The following is a 24,517-nucleotide window of genomic DNA, read 5'->3' as shown; positions in this document are numbered from 1 at the left end:
ATTTGAGTCTGATAATGCTACTTATTTCCAAATCCTACCCTTAAGTTGAATTATTTGGAAGACTCTCTAAGATGTTGATTGTTACTGTAAAACAGTTTCTAGGTGCTCAAATATTTTTGATAAGGGGTATTAGAATATTAACCTCATTTTGGAAATGTCTTCTGAGATTTCTGTGTCTATACAAGCAAAGTAAAGCACAAAACTGACATATTCAATCTTAAAACCTATTCAGTCAGAGTCTACTGTATTATAAAAGTCAAAACCACATACTCTTTAGGCAAAAATCTTTGTCTTACTTTCACTAAAACAGCTAAATATATCCTGTTACAAGAGTATCAGTAAAACAAGAAGCAACTTTCACCTTGAAGATTCTATGATCTGTGGAGAGCTATATAAAAAATAGCCAGCTACCCAGATGCCAGTCTGAAGTGGTTTTAAAATACAACTGGAATAAATTGGTTAACTCTGATTTCCACATGCAACTTGATATATAACTGGTGAAATATAAATGGCTCTTAGAAAGCACTCTTGGATAGAAATTTTCTTAAATCGCACTAATAGTGGGTTATCTCCATTAAGCATTTCTGAACTTCACAAGCAGTAAGAGGGAATAATCAGTATTTGCTCTCCTCTGAGCTTCTAAACTCAAGAAATGGATAGTATAGACAGAACTTTACCAGGAAAAAATGACTTCTTTTATAATTTCCTAAAGAGTTCTCTGGTTCTTAAAGTCATAAGTGAAACTTTAAATTAAACAAGAAAATCTACAGAAATACTGGAGACATTTTGCTATTTCCACAATACTGACTATGCGTGAAGAGATTAATTGAATTAGCAAGACCATATGATCCCATATGCAATTTTTGGCCACAGAAAATCAGTTGTCTATTACCAACACTGAATATATGTAGAATAAATTCAAATACTATTAGTTTACAGAAATGCTAAATTACTATCCTGATTATGGTAATCACATATTACATGTTGACCTTTTTTTAGGTAGTTTTTATTCTTAGACACATCAATATTGAACAAATTGTAGGCTAAGTCTAGTGAATATGATCCTTTTTTCTAGACTTATTTTAATACTTCATTAATTGATATGTAAATTGATAAATTAATTCAGTATATAAAGCCTTTTATATGGCCAGCACAATGAAAGATGTTGATTCTCCAAAGATGATACATTTCCTGCTCTCAAATCTTTGCTCTCATATTCAACAGTCTGAGAGAAGATGCCAAGTCTCTAAACCCCCAAATAGCAAAGCAGTGTTTGTATAGGTACAATCTAAATTCCTGAGAACCACCCTCCAGCCTTCTTACTTGAAGCCAATGCTCCTTACTCTAGCTAGTCCTGTTCCCCATCCCATCCTCACCCCATTTGCATTTTTTTCTTGCCAGAAGACCCAACAGAGTTTACACTCCTCTCCTTCAATAGCTGTCCTATGTATTTTGCCCCTTGGAATATCTCAACACCTCCTTCTGCTCAAGCTTGGCTTGGCATTGAAAGCAAGCTGCATTACTGTGCTCCTTAGCCATTTATTTCTGACCCAAAAGCAATCACCAAAGTCCTTTTGGTTGTGTTTTACCACTAGAAAATTAGAAGAAATATGAAAATATGAAATATGGGAAGTTCAGAGAATATACAAAATTATTATTTCATTACTTCTTATGATACTCTGTGTTTCCAATTTCTCGTGTATGGCATCTCTTGGCTAAAACATTTCATCATGTTTCTTTTTAGATGCTCTTTGCCTTTTTCCTCTCAGTGACTGGATTATACTTCACAATTGTGCCTAAAAAATTATTTGTGCAATTTAATCTCTAATATCTGTACTTTTCCCTCCTCTAAAGGAAGTTACATTGGAGAGGCATTACAGTGTGAATGTACTGAACACTATTGAACTGTATACTTAGAAATACTTAACATGGTAAATTTTATGTTATGCATATCTTACTACAATCAAATAAAAAAAAACTGTATCACTATAGAGCAATGAGTGAGATGAAGATAATTCTCTTAGATTTGAAAATCCAAAACCCTGAGCATCATCTTAGGAGGAGCAGGGTCTTCCATATGTGTTATCCTTAAACACTAGGACCTACTGGCATTTCTGAATGAAGAGCACCCTCTCCACTGGCTATCACTGCGATTTGCCTTTGCTTCGACCTATTTCAAGTATTTCATTATTAATTAAACAGTTAGGTAAACAAACATTTATTGACTGTCAACTGTAAGTCAAGCATAGTGCTGGGGAAGTTACAGAGAGTGTGCAATTCAATTTTGGCAAAGTAATAAGATTTTTGGAAATTGGCAGCTGAACATAACCAATCATAACATAGTTTAGTAGTTGAAGAACATGGACTTGGGCCTGACCACCAAAGTTTCAATTCTGGTTCTGTCACCTGTTAGCTGTGATCCTTTTGCTTTTTTTTTTTTTTTTTTTTTTGCCTCATTTTCCTCATCCTTAAAGTAGGGATACCAACAGTACTTTATTCATAAAGTTGCTTTGAGGATTAATTGATTTAATATTTATGAAGATGTTAGAGCATTACATGGCATATAGTATATGCTAAACATGTACTGAGCACCTAACTAAATGGAAAAGACCCTGCTAGAAGTTATGGACATTTGGTTGAATTGTGTCTTAGAACCTACTATTTAACATGGCTTGTTTGGCTATTTCAAGAAAACATTCAAGTCCTTGAAAATATACCCTCCATCTGTGATGACTGAGAACAGATTGTTTAATGAAGAGGAAATATGATGACTGAGAAGTTTCCTTGTACCAGACTCACAGTGTGGTAACTTCTCCTACCCTAGCAGCTTCAAACTGTGCAGAAGGAAGTGAGGAGCATGCTTGTTGTCATGGTACACACACTACAATTGTTTCCAGAGAGAAATGCACCATTAAAATCAAGTGTTATTCTTAGGTTTTAAAAAAGGCAAAAAAAGCTCAAAAAAAATCCAAAGTTAAAAAAGTATCTGCTCTATCAAACTGGAGTCATGGATAGAATTATAATGATGCTCGCTGAGCAGGAACCTGAGCTGCATTACAAATGTGAAATCTTTTATGAGGACCAGATGGAAACATTAAATGTCTAAAGAATTTGAGAACATGTTAAAAATGAAAATCCCAATCCAAACACAATAACTATGTCTGCTGTGTGCTACTGCAAAACCAGAAAATATTTAGGACATAAACTCCTTAAAAGATTGTCTTTCATTGAAAGCTAAACAACACTTAAGAGATCCCAAATGGTGAAAACTGTGATAAAAAATCTTGCATGGAAGTTCAAAACACAGGACTTGGACCAGAGCAAACAGTGATGATAGAACCGCTGATATTTGTCATTATTACAATATGAAAAAGAAAACAATTATAAATTCTAGATCTCAATCAACAATGAGTTCCTTAACTGAGTCCCTAGAAGGAAGAGGTTGTAATTATTATAACCTAGAAAACCATATGTAAATTCTGTGTTTATATCAAAAACCAAGAGTTGGGTTGTCTTTCATTTCACTAATTTCTGTTGTATATCTTTTCACATTTTAGAAATATCCTAATTGTTTGACAAATGGTATGTGTGCAGATTTCCTCATACACTGTAATTTCAGATGCAGTATTATTATATCACCTCCTGACTGTATATATCCCAATGGTAAACAGGGACACAAATAAGTTTGTCTCATGTGCAATAAAAATACAGATACCTTAGAGAAAAAAATTAAGAAATTCAGTTCAATAGCCACTTATCAGTTACCATGCAATGTGAGTAAGATTAAACTTACTGTGGTGATTATTTCACAGTATATACACATATAAAATCATTATGTTGTACACCTTAAACTTATACAATGTTACATGTCAATTACATAACAATAAAACTGGAAATAAAATCATTTCCCCAAAAAATAAAAGAAATAGCACTTGGCTTCAAAGAGATTAGTCTAATATAATGACTCCAAATATTTTTCCTTCCACATAATGCCCTATCAGTAACATTAATAATTGCCATACTCTCTCCTGAAAATACTCATGTTGCTGTTGCTAATTGCCTGGTTATAGCAAAGGGGGAAATATAGTCATGGTTTATACTCTTGTAAAATTCCCATTGCACTTACTCTATGAACATCATTCCCACTCCCATTCATGATATATTTGTGACATAGTAAGAACCACTGTTGTAGTGTGAGTCAAATAAACTTACTTCCAATTTAAAAATAAATTTTCACTTATTACTATCCTATAATGCTGAAGATTGATCCAGCTTTCTGGTCTTAGAAATATAGCTAAAGCACTCACCAGTTTATACATATAATTTTATATATGTATATGTATATAATCTTTCATGGAATGGTGAGGCTGATTATAGCATTACATGATGTCAAAGTCTTGTAGGAAGAAAACAGAAGAAAGTCAAAGAGGTGGAAATTTAGGAAGTCATTGAGATATGATGGAGGGTTAAGGTACATTATAGAGGGTTAACATGAGGATGTAAAATGAAGTATTAAATGTGAAAGGAAAGAAAAATAATATCTACTTAATGCCTATTATGTATCATATTATCTGACAACCTTCAGAAAAATAAAATAAAATTGATGGCATAGTGGGTATAATGGGAAGAACAGACTTGATTTAGTTCTTTCCCTAAGATCACACAACTAGTTAACAATGCAATCAGATTTTATATTAATCTATTGTTAAATTTTAAAAATATTTGGGGGGATTTTATTATGTTTATGTTTTTATTTGAGAGAGAGAGAGAGAGTGGAAGAGGGGGCAGAGGGAGAAAGAGACAGAATCCCAAGCAGGGTGCATGTTCTCAGCGCGGAGCCTGACATAGGACTCGAACCCACAACCCCAGGATGATGACCTGAGCTGAAATCAACAGTCCAACGCTCAACTGACTGAGCTACTAGGGGCTCCAAATTTTAATAGTATTTTTAAAATTTACTTTTGCAGATAAAATTGCTTCTTTGGTGGGAGATATTGACTTTTACTCTTTTATCTATCACCTCATATTTTAAATTATCTGTCCACATTTCTCACATTCAACTTGGAGGCGCAATGCTTAAAACTGAAATACTCAGAGTCTGCTCCATTCGTTCATTCCTTCATTCATTTATTCATTCAACAAATACATATTAATTGCTTATCATGTGCTCATTTGGTTTATAGGTTTAGGAGATTTAGCAAGATAGATGGATAGATAGATAGATAGATAGATAGATACGACATGGGCATGAACATAGATATGGATGTGTACATCAGGTGTGGATAAGAACCACACAGATATCAAAGCAGAAAAAAGCCAAAATATGGAGTGTTATTTTATATAAATGGTCAGTGAAGTCCTCTCCAATTAGATGAATTTAAGCAATGACCTGAAAGAAGGAAGAAAGTGGGCCATACAGATATCTTGGGGGAAATTCTTTTTTGATAATATAAAAAGGCACAGACCTTGATGGGGATATTGCTTATATTTTTGTTTGAGGCCCAGAAAATAGACAAGTGTGGCTGGAATGGTGTGAGGGGAAGGAACAGAGTTTGAGAAACAATAGTTTGAAAACAATAGGGCCTTACAGATACGGTACAAACAAGTCAACCCATACTCTGGAGGACTCTGAATAGATACATGGCACAAATCCTCACTTGTTATAAAGAATCACAATGGCAACTGTGTGGGGAATACACTGCAAAGATGGAAGGGTGAAGATCAGGTAAGAGGTTAATTTAACAACCCAATGAGATCATCAGAACAGTGGCAGTGGTGGTAAAGAGAAGGGGTCAGATTCTGGATACATTGCGAAAGCAGAGCTGATAGAATTTGCTGAAGCAGTGGAATATTAAATGACCAAGAAAAGCAGGAGTCATGGAAGACTTCAAGGTTTCTGACCTGAGCAATTAGACTGATGGAATTGAATTTTACCAAGATAGAGAATAAATTACAACAAAGTGAGAAGGGGGTGACGAAAATCATGTCAGTTTTAGATGTGCCAAGATATAGCAGTCAAGATGGCTTGTTGGATAGGTATATAGATCTGGACTTCAGAGAAGTCTGGCTAGAGATATAAATTTGGGAATCATCAGAATAGAGATATTATGAATAGAGCTATGGCATGTTCATAGACAGGTAGATATAATCTAATAGGATGGAAAATTGGTGACAGAGCAGGGGCAGGTGCAAGAACAAAGCCATTGATGGTAAGGGAGATACAGTGCACAGTGGAGGGGTTGGCTTCAACCAAGTACACAGAGAATGGATCCATAGGAACAGGAAGAAGGCAGGAAACATGGGCACATAACAGATGGGAGCTAAATGTGGTGAATAAACGAAAGGTTTGCAAATACAACTACATGCCTGGGACATTCAGCTCATCATCTATGTCTCATGACTTGTGGGGGGATTAGAAATGCCCTTTCGTCCCCCAAAATACTTCCCTTTGCTTCTGCTCTCTAATGTGTAAAATTCTCCAAGCAGAAATTAATTCTTCTGGTTTAATGTTTATTTCCATAACATGAAATAACACAAAAACCCCATGAGTCAATCATGCTTAAATGAGAATGGATGTGTCAAGTCCTCACTGTAAGAAAGCTTTTAATGAGGAGACATGAGGGTATGAGAACTCTGAGTGTTTTCCCATAGGTGTTTGCAGTTGGAAGTTGAGAAGGAGGTGGAATGGAGGAATGCCACTGAATCTATGGAACTTTTCCATATAAACACTGTGTAACTCCAAATCAGAACAAAAGGGGTACTTGGCTCACTCCTTTATAGCCAGGTTACCTAGCAGTGGTCAGTTGATCTCTGAGTCTGTTTTCTCATCGGTAAATGGAGATAAGGATTAGATGATATAATATGTATGTTGTATAATTTTTTATGTAAAAAATTTTTTTAAATCCTGCTACCTTATTTCCTTCTCTCTTGGAGCATATTTCCTGCTTGTTCACACTAGCAGACTACTTGCTGGTATACCACTTCCCAAGTATACCTCACTACTGATTAATGGCTGAAAAAAAATAAGTCATCATAACAGGGGAAAATTCAAGGCTCACAGACATTTGGAAAGAAGACAGCACCATTGCTCTGTCAACCTTGAGTTTCAAAATCAGATTGGTAACACTTGGTAGCAGTGAGAGAGCATTATATTTTATTCTTATATCCTTTCAACATTTATATCTATCAAATAAAGTTATTGTACATGCCAATTGATTACGTACTCTCTTGGTTAGATTAAAGCTCCTTAATGGTAAAGTGTTATCATGTTTACTTTATCCAACAATAAACATTTGTTGATAAGAATGGATACAAAAATGAAATGCAAGGCACACATCAGAATTAATTCCGTAAGTGATGTCTATTTGGTTTTTAGCCATTGAAAAAGCACTGACCTATATAAATACAACAATGCTTTAAGAAACTCTAAACACAAACATCTAAATTGTCAGAGTACCAAGTACTTGGCAAAAACATTTTTAGGGTTCACCTAAAATACACAATTCATTAATGCATCTTAAAGCTGAGTCACATTTTAAAAAAATCTTTTATGCATAGAACTTCTTAGAAGCTTTTTTTTTCCTTCTGGATGTCTCTGCCAAGTCACTTTGCAGAAAACCAAAGCACTCTGTAGCCACTTGTATTCAATATTGATACTGGGATGCATAAGGTAAGGATGGTAGAGCAGGTAATTATTAATTCCATTTGACAAAAAAGCTACCAGCAGCAAATATACAGTGTATGTGCTCATAGGTCATCTGGAATACAGTTGGCATTAAAACTCAAATCCTCTGAATCCCAAGCAAGTACTGTGTTGATAAAGATAGCTCTTTCGTAATATTAGGCTCTGCAAACCTTTATTCAGATGAAGCAGTTGCTTAATTTAGTCTACAATTGCCAGATAGGGTCCCAAAAATCTTATTTTATCAATTTAGACACAACCAGAACCTTGGCATGATTCTTGTGAAGCCCCAAATTATTTTACTTTATTTTGCATTATCACAAAGCTTTGAGTTTATTTGGGTAGCTGATTTTTCAGCTACATACGAATTCACTCGAATAGAAACACGTGTCTTAAAGATATAACCTTTTACTGCCTTTCAATTGCTAGGAGACAGAACCAACCCGATCAATGATCATGTGAGAAGGAAGTCTGTGTCAAAGGGAAAACAGTAACCTTTATTTCTGTTTTCAGCCCTAAATATTCTTAGAAATGACCAAGATATAATGAGCAATTTGATTTAAATGCTGCATAGTCATCTGGATAAAGACTAAACACAACTTTCACTGAATATTGGTTATAAGAGCTTTCTACTATCTTTCTGCAGGAAGCATGAAGGTGATGTAACGACCCATGGGGGCAGATAAGATCCAAAGTTACCATTTAGTCCAGCCCCTGTCTCCATTACAGTCTTTCACATAAGTGGTCCCACTGAGCAGAAACTCCTCTCCTTTTCATGAAATAAAATGTCTGTGGAACAATGTTTGTGGTATTTAATAATGTTTACTAACAGTATGCTCTTTACATACAACCCAAATGCAACTGCAGCATGTGAGCCACTCACTTTATTTTGCACTCAGAAATAGTTTATCATTACTTTCTGTCCTATAATCTTATCTTTGATCTTCTTCCAGCAAATAGGTTCCAGTTTGTTGCATTTTTCAACAATTCTAGTTAATTTTATAAATATCATACATGAATAGGGAAAGAATTGTTTTATTTCTACTTTACTGATGAGGAATTTGAGGTTCCAAAGGTTAAATGGCTACCTCTGCCCCACTCACAAAACAAAACAAAACAAAACAAAACAAAAAAACAGTTTGTAAGTGGTGGCGCCAGGATGCATGTCTAGATTCTTTGACTCTAGATCCTAAACTCTTTTCCCAATGCTTCTCATGAATAAACTTTCTTATATAAACAAATAACTAGGAGGTTAGATTCTACTGACTGGGGAAAACAACTTCACTGACATTCTGGTCCTTTGAAAAGAACATGTTTTCTATTTAGTAGAAATATATTTAAATTAACTTAGAGAAATAGTATTTCACTGGCAGCCAGTTTCACTAATGGAGACAAGCATGGAATTCAAGAAGGTAACTGAAATCCTAAAGAATACAGATCATTTTATGGACAAAGCCCTTTGCAGTTGTCTTTGTGAAGAATGAAAGCAATTAGACCCCATAACACATGGTGATTTCTTTTTCATTTTAAATTTTACCTTACTATGGAAAGAATAGTTAATATTAGCTTTAAGATAAGGAACAATCCTAGGAAACGAAGTATCCCATGAAACTAAATGGTGTGAAAAGAATGAATATGCACAGCAGTTGCTTAATAAAAACTTATTTAATTAAACCATGTCATATAAAATATGTAAGTAATTTACATTATTATCTATAGGGTATAGTTTTTATATGGAATCTTAAGCTATGGATGCATTAGTGAATTGATGTCTGCTGATTACCTGTCATTGGCTAGGGATTGTGCTAAGCACTGTGCACACATTGATTTAATTTTCATAGGGGCCTCATGAGATGCAAGTAGCATTTTTCTAATTTTGCAGATGCAGAAAGAGGAAGCAAGCTAAGTTCAATGGTTTGTCCAAAACCTAGTGTCTGGCAGAAGTTGGGAGTTGGGATTCAAATGCTGTGCTCTGCACCAGACCACCCAGCTTCCTATAGTCCCTGTGTTGTTTTGGTAAACATTAGCATGTTAGAGACACAACTCTAACTCCTGAGCGAGTGCAGATCTGGCAGAGCAAGCTGATAGGTGAAGAGAAAGGCCATAGTTATCCCCATGAAATTAAAATTTGCATCTGGATTTCAAGGGTAAAATCTCTGGAGGAAGTCATGAGCAACTGAGATACCAACAAGAGAGATTGGATCCCTTATCTTTTTTTTTTTTTTTTTTTTTTTTTTTTTTTTTTTTTGTCAACCTCTCATTGGGAAACAAATAGTCCTGATGGTGAGAGAGAGGTTTCCTGTATAAACTGCAGAGGTAATTGCGGCCCAAATAAGCCAAATAAGCACTCTCAGGCCTTCTGTACTGTAAGAAACAGACTGAGCTTATAATTTGTAGAGGAATAGAAAGGGTAGCAGGGAGACATTTTGAGATAAGTGAGGTTTTGATGACACTGGAATTTTTCCAAGACATTTGTTCACTGAATCCTATATTGGCTTTTTATATGTGGGATCTTGAAACAAACAAAGCATCTTCTCATGCTTGTTTTTTTGTTTTGTTTTGTTTTGCCTTTGCTTTTGAGCTAATTGGTGCAAGTAGATGGAATTACTTCAATTTTTTTTTCAACGTTTTTTATTTATTTTTGGGACAGAGAGAGACAGAGCATGAACGGGGGAGGGGCAGAGAGAGAGGGAGACACAGAATCGGAAACAGGCTCCAGGCTCCGAGCCATCAGTCCAGAGCCTGACGCGGGGCTCGAACTCACGGACCGCGAGATCATGACCTGGCTGAAGTCAGACGCTTAACCGACTGCGCCACCCAGGCGCCCCAATGGAATTACTTCAATATGGTTCTCTTCCTCTCTCCTTCACACAGTGGACGGTAACAAATAGCTTTTCAAAATATACTGGTGATAGCAGCCAAACAAGGCCATAAAGTTTCTTAGAGGGTGTAAGCTGTTCACACTGGGTCTTCTGATATGCATATCGGTATAATTACGCACGGTTCACTAGAATGTGATTATCACATGATAATAAATAAATGATATTTTGTTTCTTCAGTATATGGAATGGTCACACTGTGGATATTGTAAAATTATTTCTTTATAAATTCACATTCATTTTGATTCTCAAATTGGCACAGTCCATACCCAGTGATGCTTTTCAAACAATGAAAAATAATTTCTGCCTTACCAACCAAGGCTGACAATAATGTGAATGTTTGTGTATGCTTAGAGATTTAAAAAGATATTTAATTAAACAGTAGTATCTATTATGTCATTTATAATGCATGAAATACTGTGTTAAGTATTTTAATACATTATCTTAGAAGATAAATAGCTAGTGGACCAGATAGATATGTTTGTTTTTGTTTTTATTTTGTTTTGAGAGAGAGACAGAGACAGAGAGACAGAGAGACACAGAGAGAGCTTAAGCAGGAAAGGGGCAGAGAGAGAGGGGGACAGAGAGACAGAGAGAGAGAGACAGAGAGAGACAGAGAGAGAGAGAATCCCAAGCAGGCTCCTCACTGTCAGCACAGAGCCCAACACGGGGCTGAATCCCATGAAACATGAGATCATTACCTAAGCCAGGATCAAGAGTTGGATGCTTAACCAACTGAGCCACCCAGGCACTCCCAGATAGATATCTTTTTAAATTAAATTAACATTCGAAAATATTTAAACATAAGGCTATTGTCTCCATTTTGCAAATGAAGGAACTGGAGTCCAAGACAATTAATGATCTAAAATTTCAATAGCCAGTCAAGAAAAAATACTGAAACCAAGTGGCTTTCTCAACTCCAGACAATGTAATATAAAGTGAGGATTATTAGTAAAAAATAAAATTCAAGATAACATCAAGACTATACAATGACAGAACCTCTGGTGCAGTATATAATGACATTATATACCATTCTAATATTACAAGTTTTATAGTTTTAGAAAAGAAATAACATCTCTTCTTAGGGAAAGAAGATTTAAATGTTATAGACATCCATTCTCTTAGAAACTGTTTTAAGCACCTACAACCAACAATTTATCATTAGGAAAAGTCATAACTATTACAGATGCCTCTAACCCTCCACCATAACTGTTTCAATAGTTTAGTTTTAAAAATGCAGACACAAATTTATTTACAACTTGTCAATATGCTGTACACTATTAAGAATTACTCAGGGGCACCTGGGTGGCTCAGTTGGTTGAGCATCTGACTTCGGCTCAGGTTATGATCTCACAGTTTGTGAGTTCAAGCCCCATGTCCAGCTCTGTGCTGACAGCTCAGGGCCTGGAGCCTGCTTTGGATTCTGTGTCTCCCTCTCTCTCTGTTCCTCCCCTGCTCACACTCTGTCTCTCTCCCAAAAATAAATAAAGATTAAAAAAAATAAAAAGAATTAAACTCAAATTGTGATATGGGAACATGCTCATGGAATAGAAATATAATCCCATACTTTAAAAATAAATATGAGTCTCTTTTTGATCCCCAAACTACTGTTCTCCATGTAAATGTGCTCTCTTCAAACTAAAGGAAACACACACATTGTGTTAGATATGAAGAAAGAAACAGAGACAGAGCAAATGTAGACAAACATTACTAATTAGTAAGTCCAGGTAAAGGATGTTCATTGTGCTACTTTTTCAACTTTTTGAAATTTTAAGTCTTCACTCTCACTGAACTCTCTTTGTCCCAGATACTTCCAACCTCTTCATTTGTCGTGCTGCCATTCCTGCACATTTTAGATGAATATAATTTTAATGTTATAAATTGTCTGCAGAGGGGCGACTGAATGGCTCAGTCAGCTGAGCATCCAACTTTGGCTCAGGTCATGATCTCGTGATTTGTGAGTTCAAGCCCCACATCAGTCTTTGTGCTGACAGCTCAGAACCTAGAGCCTGTGTCTCCTTCTCTCTCTGTCCCTCCCCCGTTTGCACTCTGTCTCTCCCTCAAAAATAAACATTAAAAAAATTTAGGGGTTCCTGGGTGTCTCAGTTGGTTGAGCATCTGACTCTTGATTTCAGCTCAGGTCATGAACTCATGATTCATAAGTTCAAGCCTCGCATCGGGCTCTGCACTGACAATGCAGAGCCTGCTTGGGATTCTCTTCTCCCCTCTCTCTCTGCCTCTCTGTCTCTCTCTCAAAAGTAAGTAAATAAACATTAAATTTTTTTTAATAAATAAATAATAAATTGCAGAATTCTACAACTTTATCAAGCACAGATACATAGAAACTTTTTCTCTCTCCACTCGTTTATCTCTTAAACTGGGGGTTTTCAAGTACTTGGATATTATGGAATCTATGCGAGACTCCTCCAAAGTTCTCTAAGCTTACAGTCATCCATACTGTTTTGTTCACCCGGGACTAAGAAAAAGATCATCAGTGCCCCTATTTTTCAAGGAATACCCAAAATGGTGCCTAGAACACTGATGTTCCAGAATGTGCAGTTTGAAAACAGTTTTCTTGAAGCCATACTACCCCTCACCCTTTATTTCTAATTTGTGTAACTCCCAGTAAGCCTGAGCTGTGCAGGGTAAAGGTAAGGAAGAGGAGGACAAGTGGGTCTGTCAGGGGTGCACGTCATGTTACAGATGTTCTGTTTCGCGAAAGATCTAGAGCCGCAGTCATTTTAATTTTTTTAATGTTTATTTATTTTTAAGAGAGAGAGAGATACAGAGCATGAGCGGGGGACAGGCAGAGAGAGAGGGAGACACAGAATCCAAAACAGGCTCCAGCCTCTGAGCTATCAGCACAAAGCCTGACACGTGGCTCGAACTCACAAGCCATGAGATCATGACCTCAGCTGAAGTCAGAAGCTCAACCGACTAAGCCACCCAGGCACCAAGGCAGTCATTCTTCTCCCTCACAGAAAAAATGCGTAAGTTCTAGCAAGAAGCAATCTGAGATGGTCAACAAATTACTTTCTTTTTTTAAGCTTAAAGTACACAATGAGATTGAAACATATCTGTGTCAGACAAATTACTAGGAGAGACAGAGGTCTCAACCTCGAAGTACAGAAACATTGAGACAGCACCAAGTGAAAATTTTCACTCCTGCTGATGTCTTTTCTAAAGTACAAGGGTTGTTAATTCACAATTTCCTCACTCTGCAAGTCATGGACTCTTACTTCCAAATTCCCTGTGGGGAAATCCTATAAAGAACTCAAATTGCCGTAGCTCTCGCTGGTGTCAATATTTTAAATGTTGCATCAGTGGAAAGACATAGATAATTAAACATTCTAAGATATAACATGCAAACATTTTAAAGACCAAATAACAAGTAGATTCCTCTGTGTGACACTTCTACCCAGTTAACAAGAGATATGTAGAGCTTTCCTGAGCTGGAGCACCAACTGTGCTAGTTGATGCATGAAGAATAACCAAATAAATAATTGTACAGTGCTGCGGACAAATATTGACTTTACAGCACTACAGGCTAGGTGGTATGATTTGTACAAAGTGGTTTAATTAAATAGGCTACCATGTAAAACACTTAGCCTCTAGTGAGATGTTGTAATTAAACCAGTATCTGCAATATCATAGAGAAAAGAAAGAAAGAAAGAAAGAAAGAAAGAAAGAAAGAAAGAAAGAAAAGAAAGAAAAGAAAAGAAAAGAAAAGAAAAGAAAAGAAAAGAAAAGAAAAAGAAAAGAAAAGAAAAGAAAAGAAAAGAAAAAAAGAAAAAAGAAAAGAGCCAGTTAAAGTAGCTGTACTGGCAGAAAAGAAACACAACTATTTGGAGATGGATGGAGTAGGAATAAGGGTGCTTGTAGAATAAGTATGAACTAAGCTTCCTTTTCTCTTCCCTCATATCAGGCCGGAAGGAAAGATCCTCTAAGAATAAAGAGCAAGAAACAGGAACCATAGTCATTCTTTCTTTTATTTTTCCAACAAATATTAAGTGCCGGCCTTTCTTGTAGGTGCCTGGGTTGTAGTAAATAAGACAAAATCCCTGCCCTCATGTAATTTAGAAAGGTTGGCAGATAACAGAAGGAAAAAAAACCAATATAACAAACAAGCATGTCTTTTCAGTTGAGTATTTTCAGGTAATGATAACTACACCAAGAAGAAAAATAAAGCAGAGTAAGGGACTAGAACGTAAAGGGTGCTGTTTTTTAGATAGAGGGGTCAGAGAAGCCTTCTTTAGCAAGTGATAAGAAGCCTGCATGGAAGTAAGAGAGTGGCTCAAGTCAACATCTAAGGTACTAGTCTTGCAGGCAGAAAGAACACCAAGTGCAAAGGCCCAGGAGTGCAAACATGCGAGGTTTGTTGAAGAACAAACAGGAGACAAGCATGGTGGGAGAGAATAGGAGATGAGGTCACAGGTAGCCTGGAGCCAGATAAGGCAGGGCCTTGTAAACTATGGTAAGCATGTTGGATTCTTTCCTGAGAATCATTTAAATGCCTCAATCATAATGTTACTGGTGTCTTCACAGCGATGTTAGAGAAGAAAGCATCTATAAACAACAGCCAAGGAGAAAAACTGGGAGACCACAAAGAGGGAAGAATGGGAAAAGAAAGTAAATGGGATTTCACAAAGGGGGATAAACTTTAGCAGTTGGGCAGCAGACATGTTTGCCAAACCACCTTCCAGCATGTGTCTTAGGGGCCGTCATCATTACTTTACAAAGCCTGTTTACAGGAAGTATTTTAAAAATCCAATATATTGAAGACTGGCAGACACTAAAAGGCCAGGAAAACACCATTTATAGACTTGCATTACCGAGAAAATGCTTGCTCTGATTAAAGCAATAGACTCAGGCTATGAGGCATAGATTTCCACTGGCGTTCAGTTCAGTCTGTAAACTAAGATAATTTCTGTCAAAAAAAAAAAATCCTCCAGGACTATACACAAAACACAACACAAAGCACCTCTAGCAAATGAGGAATGAGCACTAGGGTTTTCCCCAGAGGCACCCCAAGCACGTTTGCAGTGATTGTTTGATGCATTTGGGGACAGTGCACATCAGCTAATACTATGCATAGCATAATGGTATAGGTGATAAATGTAAGGGGAGACCAAATTTACATATGTTAACCCCATGTTCCATAAACAGTAATTTGTTAAGCCATAAAGAATGTCATAAGCACAGTTTTCAATGTTATGGGATATATACAATAATTAGAAGTCATTAGTCTCAAATGTACATTCTCCTTTTTCCCTTTGCTTCTAATCTCCTCATCTGCCAAGCCATTCTCCACAATGCCTGCCAATCTCTTACCAAAGTAAAAAGCTATTTATGGCAATCCCCTCCTCACCACCTTGCAGTGGCTCCCCACTGATGCTGCAATAAAGCCCCAAGTCTTGTTCATGATACTGGAATCTCTAAAGTATGCCTCCAATCTACAGGCACAGTCTTACTTCCGATCTTTGCCATCTTGCATCTTATGCTTTCACTTCAGTGAACTTTGCTCACTTTCCCCCATGCTCTGCGTCAAATCCCAGCTCAGCTCCTTATTTGCTGTGTAACCCTTGGAAAATTGCTTATCCTGTGCATCACTTCTTTTCCTATAAAATGGAAACAATAATACTGTATAATTCATAACTAATGGGCTCTTCATGGGACTAAATAAATAAATATATATATAGAATAATGTCAGATACAGTGCAGGTGCTTAATAAATGTGAGCTTTTATTACTGTTAAGGGTTAATGGAATTTCCTTATTATTACTATTTCTCTGACCAACAGAATGGCCTTCCTGGCCACTCTTCTGCTGGAAAACCGCTACTCACTTTTCAAGACCCCATGCAAATGTCATCTCTTCTCTAAACCTTTCCTAACACACTGATTCACTTTCTAGAGGTCTTTATTTCTTCTGTGCTCTCATGACAAATTGGGGCATCGTTGTTCAATAGCATTATTTACACACCACTGATTAATTAATAATGCGTAAGTTTGTTTCCCAGACAGTATACGAGTTCTTTGAAGGCAAGGGCTATCTTTCTCATTTTGTATCTCCTAAACCCAGAGTAGGGCCTGGAGCACAGTAGTCTCTCAACAAATGTTTTGTTCAATCAGTAAATATATAAAGACATAGCTATTTCTCAAAATTTATCCAATATAGCTAGCAAATAGTTCAAGTAAATTGAAGAATAATATAAGACAAAGATATAGTAAGTTTAGCTAAGAAACTAGGCCTAAATTGCATAAATTGTGTCTACAATTTAGAGGAAGGTCAGCCATATACTATATTCATTGTTCTATTTTTACTCTTCCCCAGTCATTTCAGCTTTGTTTTATCAGGTATAAGTTCCTTTAGAGCATGAGCTATGTTTTTTAGTACATTTGCACAACTATTAGGCACAAAAGTATACATTTCATGAACCTTTGTTAAAATGAGGAAAGATTTCCCAGTTATAGGTAGAACTAAATGGGGGAAAGGGAGAAAAACACAAGTCTTTTTTTCGGATACTAACTCTAATGGAAAGAATATTGCTCCCTGGGCAGGCACATTCCACAGGCAAGCAAGGATAGATAGACAGAATGCAGTGCTCACCAATACACTTGTTCTTCAAGAAGAGAGTGTAGGGATAGGTGTGTGGTGAGCACAGGGTGTAGTGAAGGCCATCACCAGTAACCTTATTTAGAGGATCACTCTGCTGATGATGATGGAGGAGAACCAGTGACTGAGGTTAGAACATCAGCAAAGGAATGAAGGTTGAAGAAGCTGGATACTATGGCAAGGGCCAGTCAGGAAAAAGCACTGCAGGAGCCAAGTAGAAGAAGATTATGCCTCAGAAGCTGTCACTCTTTGTGGTTAGGGATAAATAATATGCTTACCGGGGCGCCTGGGTGGCTCAGTCACTTAAGCGTCTGACTTTGGCTCAGCTCAGGTCATGATCTCACAGCTTGTGACTTCCAGCCTCACATTGGGCTCTGTGCTGACAGCTCGGAGCCTGGAGCCTGCTTCGGATTCTGTCTGTCTCTCTCTCTCTCTCTCTCTCTCTCTCTCTCTCTGCCCCTCCCCCACTCACACTCTGTCTCTCTCTCTCAAAAAATAAATCAACATTTAAAAAAATTAAAAAAAAATAATATGCTGACCTAAGGACTCTGGCATTAATTTTCCAACTCCTTACACATTTTGTTGACACTCTGCAACGTCAGATATGTTTTTTATCCATATTTTCTCATATCATCTAACAGTGAGTATAGTATCTATTACTGGGTTTCAAAATTCTAAGGAGAATTTGGAAATTTGGGATGGTGATTCAGAGTTAAATTAATGGCTGATGGAGTAAAAATACATGGAATAAGCTAAAGCAATTCAGAACATTTTTAAAAAATATTTGCAACATGTAATCTTGAAAAGAACATGAATTTAGAGTATTCTTATACTCCAAATGAAACTTAAGTGAGATACTATATATGAACATTCTAGTAAAGAATTTAAAATATAGCAGGTGTTGGAATCCACATAGATTGAACCAAAAGTTTTTCTCACTCACAGCAGTACTCAATTCTATATGTTGAGAGTATAAAAAAAAGAAAAAGAAAAACTTGGGACCAGTTAATAATGATTTTTGGATTCATGTGGTTCTTATAAGCCTTTTCTTAGTATTCACTGAGGACCAAAAACCAGATTACAAATATTATATGTTATATACAGATTGATCATCCAGAAGAATTTTCTAGTACCTGGACTATGAAACAGTGAGATTGTGTACTAAATGAGGTTATAGAACTATCTCTCCGAAGTCATAAAAAATAGGAAGATTTCCAAATGTCAAAGATGGAGTAATTGTGGTCTGCCCAACGGTAAAAGGAAGCAATGAGATAATCACTCAAATTCCTTCCAGATTTAGGATTGTTTGAATATTCTGATTAGTGACAACACACTGAATATCTACTTTTGTCTTCAGATATTTTAAAAATAAGCCCAGAGTCAGTATTTCACAAGTGCTTCTTAAATCTTCTGCCATTAGCCCACACTTCAGAATTTGGGTTTTCAAAACCAGAGCTACATGTTCATCTGAGTGAAATATGAAATATACAAATAACTAAAGATAAAAAAAATTGTTCAGTGAGTTTAGACGTAAACTGTATCTTCTGCATTGTTTAGCTTCATCATGAAAATTACTTTAATTTCAATGCTGGAATCAAAACAATCCAGTCTTCTTAAAAGAAGCCTACTGTCTACTGTAAAGTAATAACATGTTTTTAGAGACTTCTAAGTGCATATCTTGGAATTTCTAACTTAAATGCATGGCTTGGAAAATACCAATTGTTGATCGTGAAAGGATAGTTACATTTCATCATGACAAAGGGGCAAAAATAAAGTACTTGTGCTCTAATTTACTCATGTTCCTATTATATATGATGCTAGAAAAACACATAATTTTTAAGATGAGTGAAAAAGTCATTCAAATACATAAGATATGTGTATATTTTATAAAAAGACATTTTCATGGAATGTTTCATGCAAATAAATTTGAAAAATATTAAACATACACTCAAATTAAACAATAGAAATAAATGCATTTATGGCTTAATCAGGACCTGAAAACAAACTGATATAACTTTACTAAGAATGGTAAGAAGGGGAGTATGTGAGTTGAGGGAGAAAAAGGGTAAAAATGAATCACGGTCATAACTCAAGTCATTTTATAAGTTTGGTGACTAATGGATTCTTTAAACCTATATTATGGTACATTATAACCAATTCATGTGTTTTGTGGGGTTTTTTTTTTGACAATCTGTAGAAATTTTTGCTTTACCTCAGCTAGAAGAAGATCACTCTAATAGCATAAGTTACCTTAGATATCATTTAATTATTCTTTTTGTAGCTCATTGCAAGAAAATTTGTATAATGCATGAGTGAAACTGGCTTTTTAATCACTTTAAAATTTGGATTCTTTTGAAAAGAAAAAAATCCAATATTTATAGCTCATGTTCCTAGCACATCAAAAATCTATTCTAAGTAAAAAGAAAGGTCACATTATTATATTCAGAAACTCTACAGTAAGGAAAATATTACCAAAGTCTTATGAAGATTTACCATTATCTGAAAATTAGCTTACTAAAATTAAATGTCCTTCTTCTCAAAATACTGGTTTAATATTAACACAAGTAGTAAAACAGATAAGCCTATTGGTTAATTGTACATTTTCCATCTCTGTTCTTTTTATGAGAACTAATTATACCCACATCCCTTCTCCTATCCAGTTATACTACTTAGCAAACTATATGAAAATACATACACATTAGGAGTGGAGTAAACCACGAGAGGAAGGCGTTCTTCAGTATACACATATATAAATCTTCTCTTTATACAAATGCTACCATTGGTAGGTTTTTAAAAACTAATCACGTGCATTCTACGTATGAGACTATAATTAAGATTTAATTCATCAAAAAGATGACCAGGAAAATTCTTCAATAGAACAATTATATGAACAACAGTCCATTCTCAGAAAACAAAAACAGCCATACCATTTTAACTAGGTAAAGTATCTTTTGGCTAACCATGTGGTACCTATCAAAGGCAAGCTACATATTTCTAGGGGTAAGTTGAATTTGCCAATGCACTGTGCAGTAGATGAGACAAACATTTCAGATGAGTGGAAACCAGAATTTAAGTAAATACTAATGTGCAAACCCAGATATCCAGATATCCTCAGTTTATAATGTTGGTTGGCAACCTAATATGCAGTCACACAATCACTGTGTTAGAATTGTCTTTAAGAGGTACCAGCTCCCTTTATTGCTATGGTCCCTATTAAATAAAAACTATCCAGATACCCAATTTTGAAGGGTCTCTTAATCTGAAAGAAAATACGTCCTCTAGAGAAATCAGAAATGCCCCAGTTTTGATGCTTAAAGTTTATTTAATTTCTATTGTGCTTTTTTAACATTTCATTATCATACTGGTTTAAGGAAGCTACCCCATTGTATGTAACACATACATTAAAGGTGGCAGACTCAGTGCAATTTTTACAGAAAGTTCTTGAATGTACTTACTTGGCATTCCTAAGTAAACTGGGGATTTATTTATTATTGCCTATAATTCTGAAGTTACTACTTTTTTTTACAAGAGGCTCTTCAAGATAATAGTAATTTGAATCTAAATAAGACTAATTAACCATGTAATTTCAGAAGTGGGAATTTAGTTCTCCTTTTCTTTAAGCCAATAAATCAAAATCGCACTAGTTTCTACACAACATACATGGCAATGCAATAATTAAGTTTGACTTTATATTACACATTGCCATAAGAAATAAATCAGAACTAAAATTCAACCATTTGTCTCATACCAAAAATACGCAATTAAAACATATCAACAACAGCCACCAAACACACCGAAAGAAGTCAGCTATCACCTCAACAGAGATTAAACAAAACACTGAATGTTAAAAACTCCTTCAGTATTTAATTTACCTAGAATCGGCTAGGTATACTTTGGTGAGCAGTAACTTTAAAGACTCCCTACTGTTAAAGGCTTATTTTATCTGGAAACAGCTTGGCAGCACAACGATAATTTAATATACAGTGCACTATGTATTCTTCAGCAGACCCGCTCTCCATTCGTTTCACACTTGTGGTATGCATTATGAACAAAATTCAAATGTTCGTTTTCTACATTTCTGAATCACTGCCGCTACTGAAAAGCACCACAGACACCTCCAAGTCCCGTCTTACCATGTATGAGCCACAGTAAAACGCCGACGTTGCCGGATGCTTTTATTCACCAGCAACTTTCGGAAAAAGCATGGTGAGTTCCTTGGTGAACTGCGTGGAGAAATTTTAGGAGATGTAGGTCTGTTTCCCGGTAATCTTGGAAGCTCCAGTTCTAAGTGCATTTGCTCCTTGAAAGTCTTTATGCAAACCTCAGATTCGGAAGCAGTAAGTTCTTTTGAAGACTCTCTTGCTGTCATGTCTTATATGGAGTGCTGGCTTTCACCACCCAAAACAAAAACCTCAAACATAGCAGAGACACAGCTGCAGGTTAGGAGGCTGATGAGTCTGCAAACTGTTTTCCAGTTTAATTTCGGAAGCTGCGGCTCCAGTGTTTGAGCTGCTTAGAGCAAGAGCAGCATACTCGAAGAATGGTAACTCAGGCTGTCACAAGGAGCTTTATCAGCCTGGCTTCGCCTCTGAAAATGCGCCAAAGTGCTTCCTATGTCAGTAGCCTCCTTGTGGATGAGGCTTGTCTGCCAGCGACACACTGACACTCACTGAATTCATTCAGCTGAATATATCAACTCATGAAATATTCATAAGGGTTTCTGATAAATCCTTTACATGTATTTTTTAATCTTATCAAAGGAGCTGCACTCACTAATGGATAGTCGGCAAAACCTTGTCACTTGTTTTGTTTGCACAAAAAGCAGAACTAGAGCCTGTCCAGCACATGTGATGTTTCAAGTCTTCATTCAGAATTATCTTGCCCTATAATGCACACAACACTAACTCCACCCACCAGATGCTTATTGGCCTAGGATTATTTAAATAATCGCACTCTGTTTCCCCCTCAACAACACCCTCCATCACTCAGATTTTCATCAGATTTGTACAGCTACTGTTCTCATCACAGTGAAAACATTAAATCAGGGACTGTCAAAAGCCTTGCTAAGACAGCCCCCCAAATTCCATTTCTGAATGAAAAAGCTGATTTGCTGAAGTTTTTTTCCCCCTTCCCTTCTCCAGAAGATCCAAAACAGCATCTATATAAAAAATGTCAGCTCACAGGAAAACATTGGATTTGGTTCATTCCCCTGAGGAATTTAAAGGCTAATCTTTATTCCAATAAACATTACCCTCATTCTTCTGTTTAAGCTCTTTGTTCACGGGCTAGCCACAGCAGCCACTCTGTTAGTTAGATGCAAAGTCACTTCTGAAAGCCAAAACTTCACAGAACAGAAGGGGAGGTAACAACAGGGAAGAATGAAAGCTGCTGGGAAAAGTGCAGAGTCCAAAGCCAAGCATTGCATATGTGTGCGTGTGTGTGTGTGTGTGTGTGTGTGTGTGTGTGTGTGTATGCGCACGCACACGCACACGCAGGTGGCTATGTAAGACAGTGTATGTGTGTGTGTGTGTGTGTGTGTGTGTGTGTGTGTGTGTGTGTGTGCTTTGTTCACAAGGGCATACAAATGAGATATATGGACAGGGGAATCCAAACAAGTGCCTCAAGTACCAAAGCAGATCATTGTAACCTGAAATTTCATTTAGAAATACACTGGAAAGCAGGTTTGATACTTTAAAAGGCACATGGAAGGGAAAAGAATATGGTGGTGCTTGAAGTGTACAGATGTTATGAGAAGTCTGTACCAGCCATGACTGCCACCAGGGCCAGCCTGAGCTCATAAAAATTTGACAAAGCAAAACTAAGGCTAGTCAGTGAGAGTGACAGCTAAGGAATGATTCACAGGAAGACTTCAGTGAATAAAGGAGAATAGTTTTCCTCTAAGGTGTGAGGACTTCCACCTTTAAAAAATCACTCACATACGTCATATACTCTGACTGAACACCTAAAGGACTGAAAAAGAGCAGATGATGACCTAGGGAAAAGTAAACCCCATGCCAGCCTTTGGGGGAAGTGGGTCAAACCTAATAGAAAGGACTTAAACTCCTAGTTTACAGGTACTATTTTGGAAAGATATTGATATTGCAGTAACACCCTAAAAATACATCATGAACACAAGCAAAGTTAGGGAATTTCAGAGTTGGAAAAAATCTCAGTGATCACCTTATTCAGCTTCTCATTTCAAAGACAGAGAAACAGTCCCAGAAAACTTCAGTAACTTGTCCCAAGTCACATTGATAGTTGACATTAGAGCTAAAAATAAAACCCAAGCATTCTGATTCCCAGTTGACACTCTTTAACTGTATGAAACCAAGAAGTCAAAAGAGTCATTTTGTCCAGCCAGGTCCTCATACATCTTCTTTATATATTTGAGTATGTCTTAATATCATGTGAGGAAATATGGTCACTGGTACCTATTATTTACCACATTATGAAAACAAAGCTAGGACTTTCCTCCAACAATAATATGATTTAAAACTGAAACATGAGAATATGTGATCCTGCCAATATTCAGAGTGTTTCATTTGCAAAAAAAAAAAAAAAAAGCACTTTGAAGTTACCAAGGTCTTTCTCATAATCACTTTTTAAGGTTGCCAAAATATAGTAAGCATTTCAGGGAATTTTTTTCTCCTAAATTATGGTAAATTTCTTAACTTAGATTTAGCTGTAGGTAAACTGGGGTTCAGATAAGGAAATGTTGACATATGCTTACCTAAAGCAACATAATGATGCAACTGTAATTATTTTCCAATTCTTATCGGCAATTTATGTGACATTATGTGACATTTCACATTACTCTTCATTTTGCCTACTATGACAAGCCAATGTCCCAGTTAAAGAAATTTTGAGAATCATCCTAAGAAATAAAATTCTCAAAGATAAAGTCTGTTAACTCTACCTACTCTAGATAACATTTAGTAATACTAAAGACAGTTAATTGAGATACAAAACTTAAAAGATAACGAGACTATTTTAAAGTCTGAATTAGTTACCCTAGAGGAAAGGAAATGTATATGTACAGGTAAATTCATGAAAGTTTGTTTCTAGAGTCAAAATGCCAAAGAAAATCTCAACACCGTGTTAAATATTGAAGTCAAAGATGAATCTAGAGTGTAGGAAACGGGAGGTGTTATCTAAGAAAAAGTACACAAAAGCACAGTAAAAGCAGATAACACCCTGCTATATTTTAGCAAAGAATATACTGTTCTGAGAGAGACAGTCAAAAGAACTGGAGGAAAAAAACAAGAATAAAGCAAACAGTTATGTGCCCTTCTAAGAGGAGGAGGAAGGAGCCAAAGTCAAAACCTTCCTATCTACATGCCATG

General features: G+C 36.3%; 1 protein-coding gene across 3 annotated transcripts in view; it reads right to left on the bottom strand.

Annotated features, from left to right (window-relative positions):
* The window catches only part of PDE4B (phosphodiesterase 4B), a 522,088-nt gene that overhangs the window by 337,804 nt on the left and 159,767 nt on the right, over positions 1-24,517 (bottom strand). Inside the window, exon 1 of one of the 3 annotated variants that reach the window (XM_027058962.2) lies at positions 21,308-22,592. The exons of the other annotated variants lie outside the window; for them this stretch is intronic. Within the exon in view, the coding sequence (XP_026914763.1) occupies positions 21,308-21,543 (236 nt within the window). The 5' untranslated portion in view covers positions 21,544-22,592. Of the gene's footprint in view, positions 1-21,307; positions 22,593-24,517 lie in introns of those variants that run through there. 3 annotated transcript variants of the gene reach the window in all.

Source organism: Acinonyx jubatus, chromosome C1 (genome assembly GCF_027475565.1).
Source record: "Acinonyx jubatus isolate Ajub_Pintada_27869175 chromosome C1, VMU_Ajub_asm_v1.0, whole genome shotgun sequence".
Lineage (NCBI taxonomy): Eukaryota > Metazoa > Chordata > Mammalia > Carnivora > Felidae > Acinonyx > Acinonyx jubatus.
Note: the sequence above shows the minus strand (reverse complement) of the source record. Positions and strands in the feature narration are given on the sequence as shown.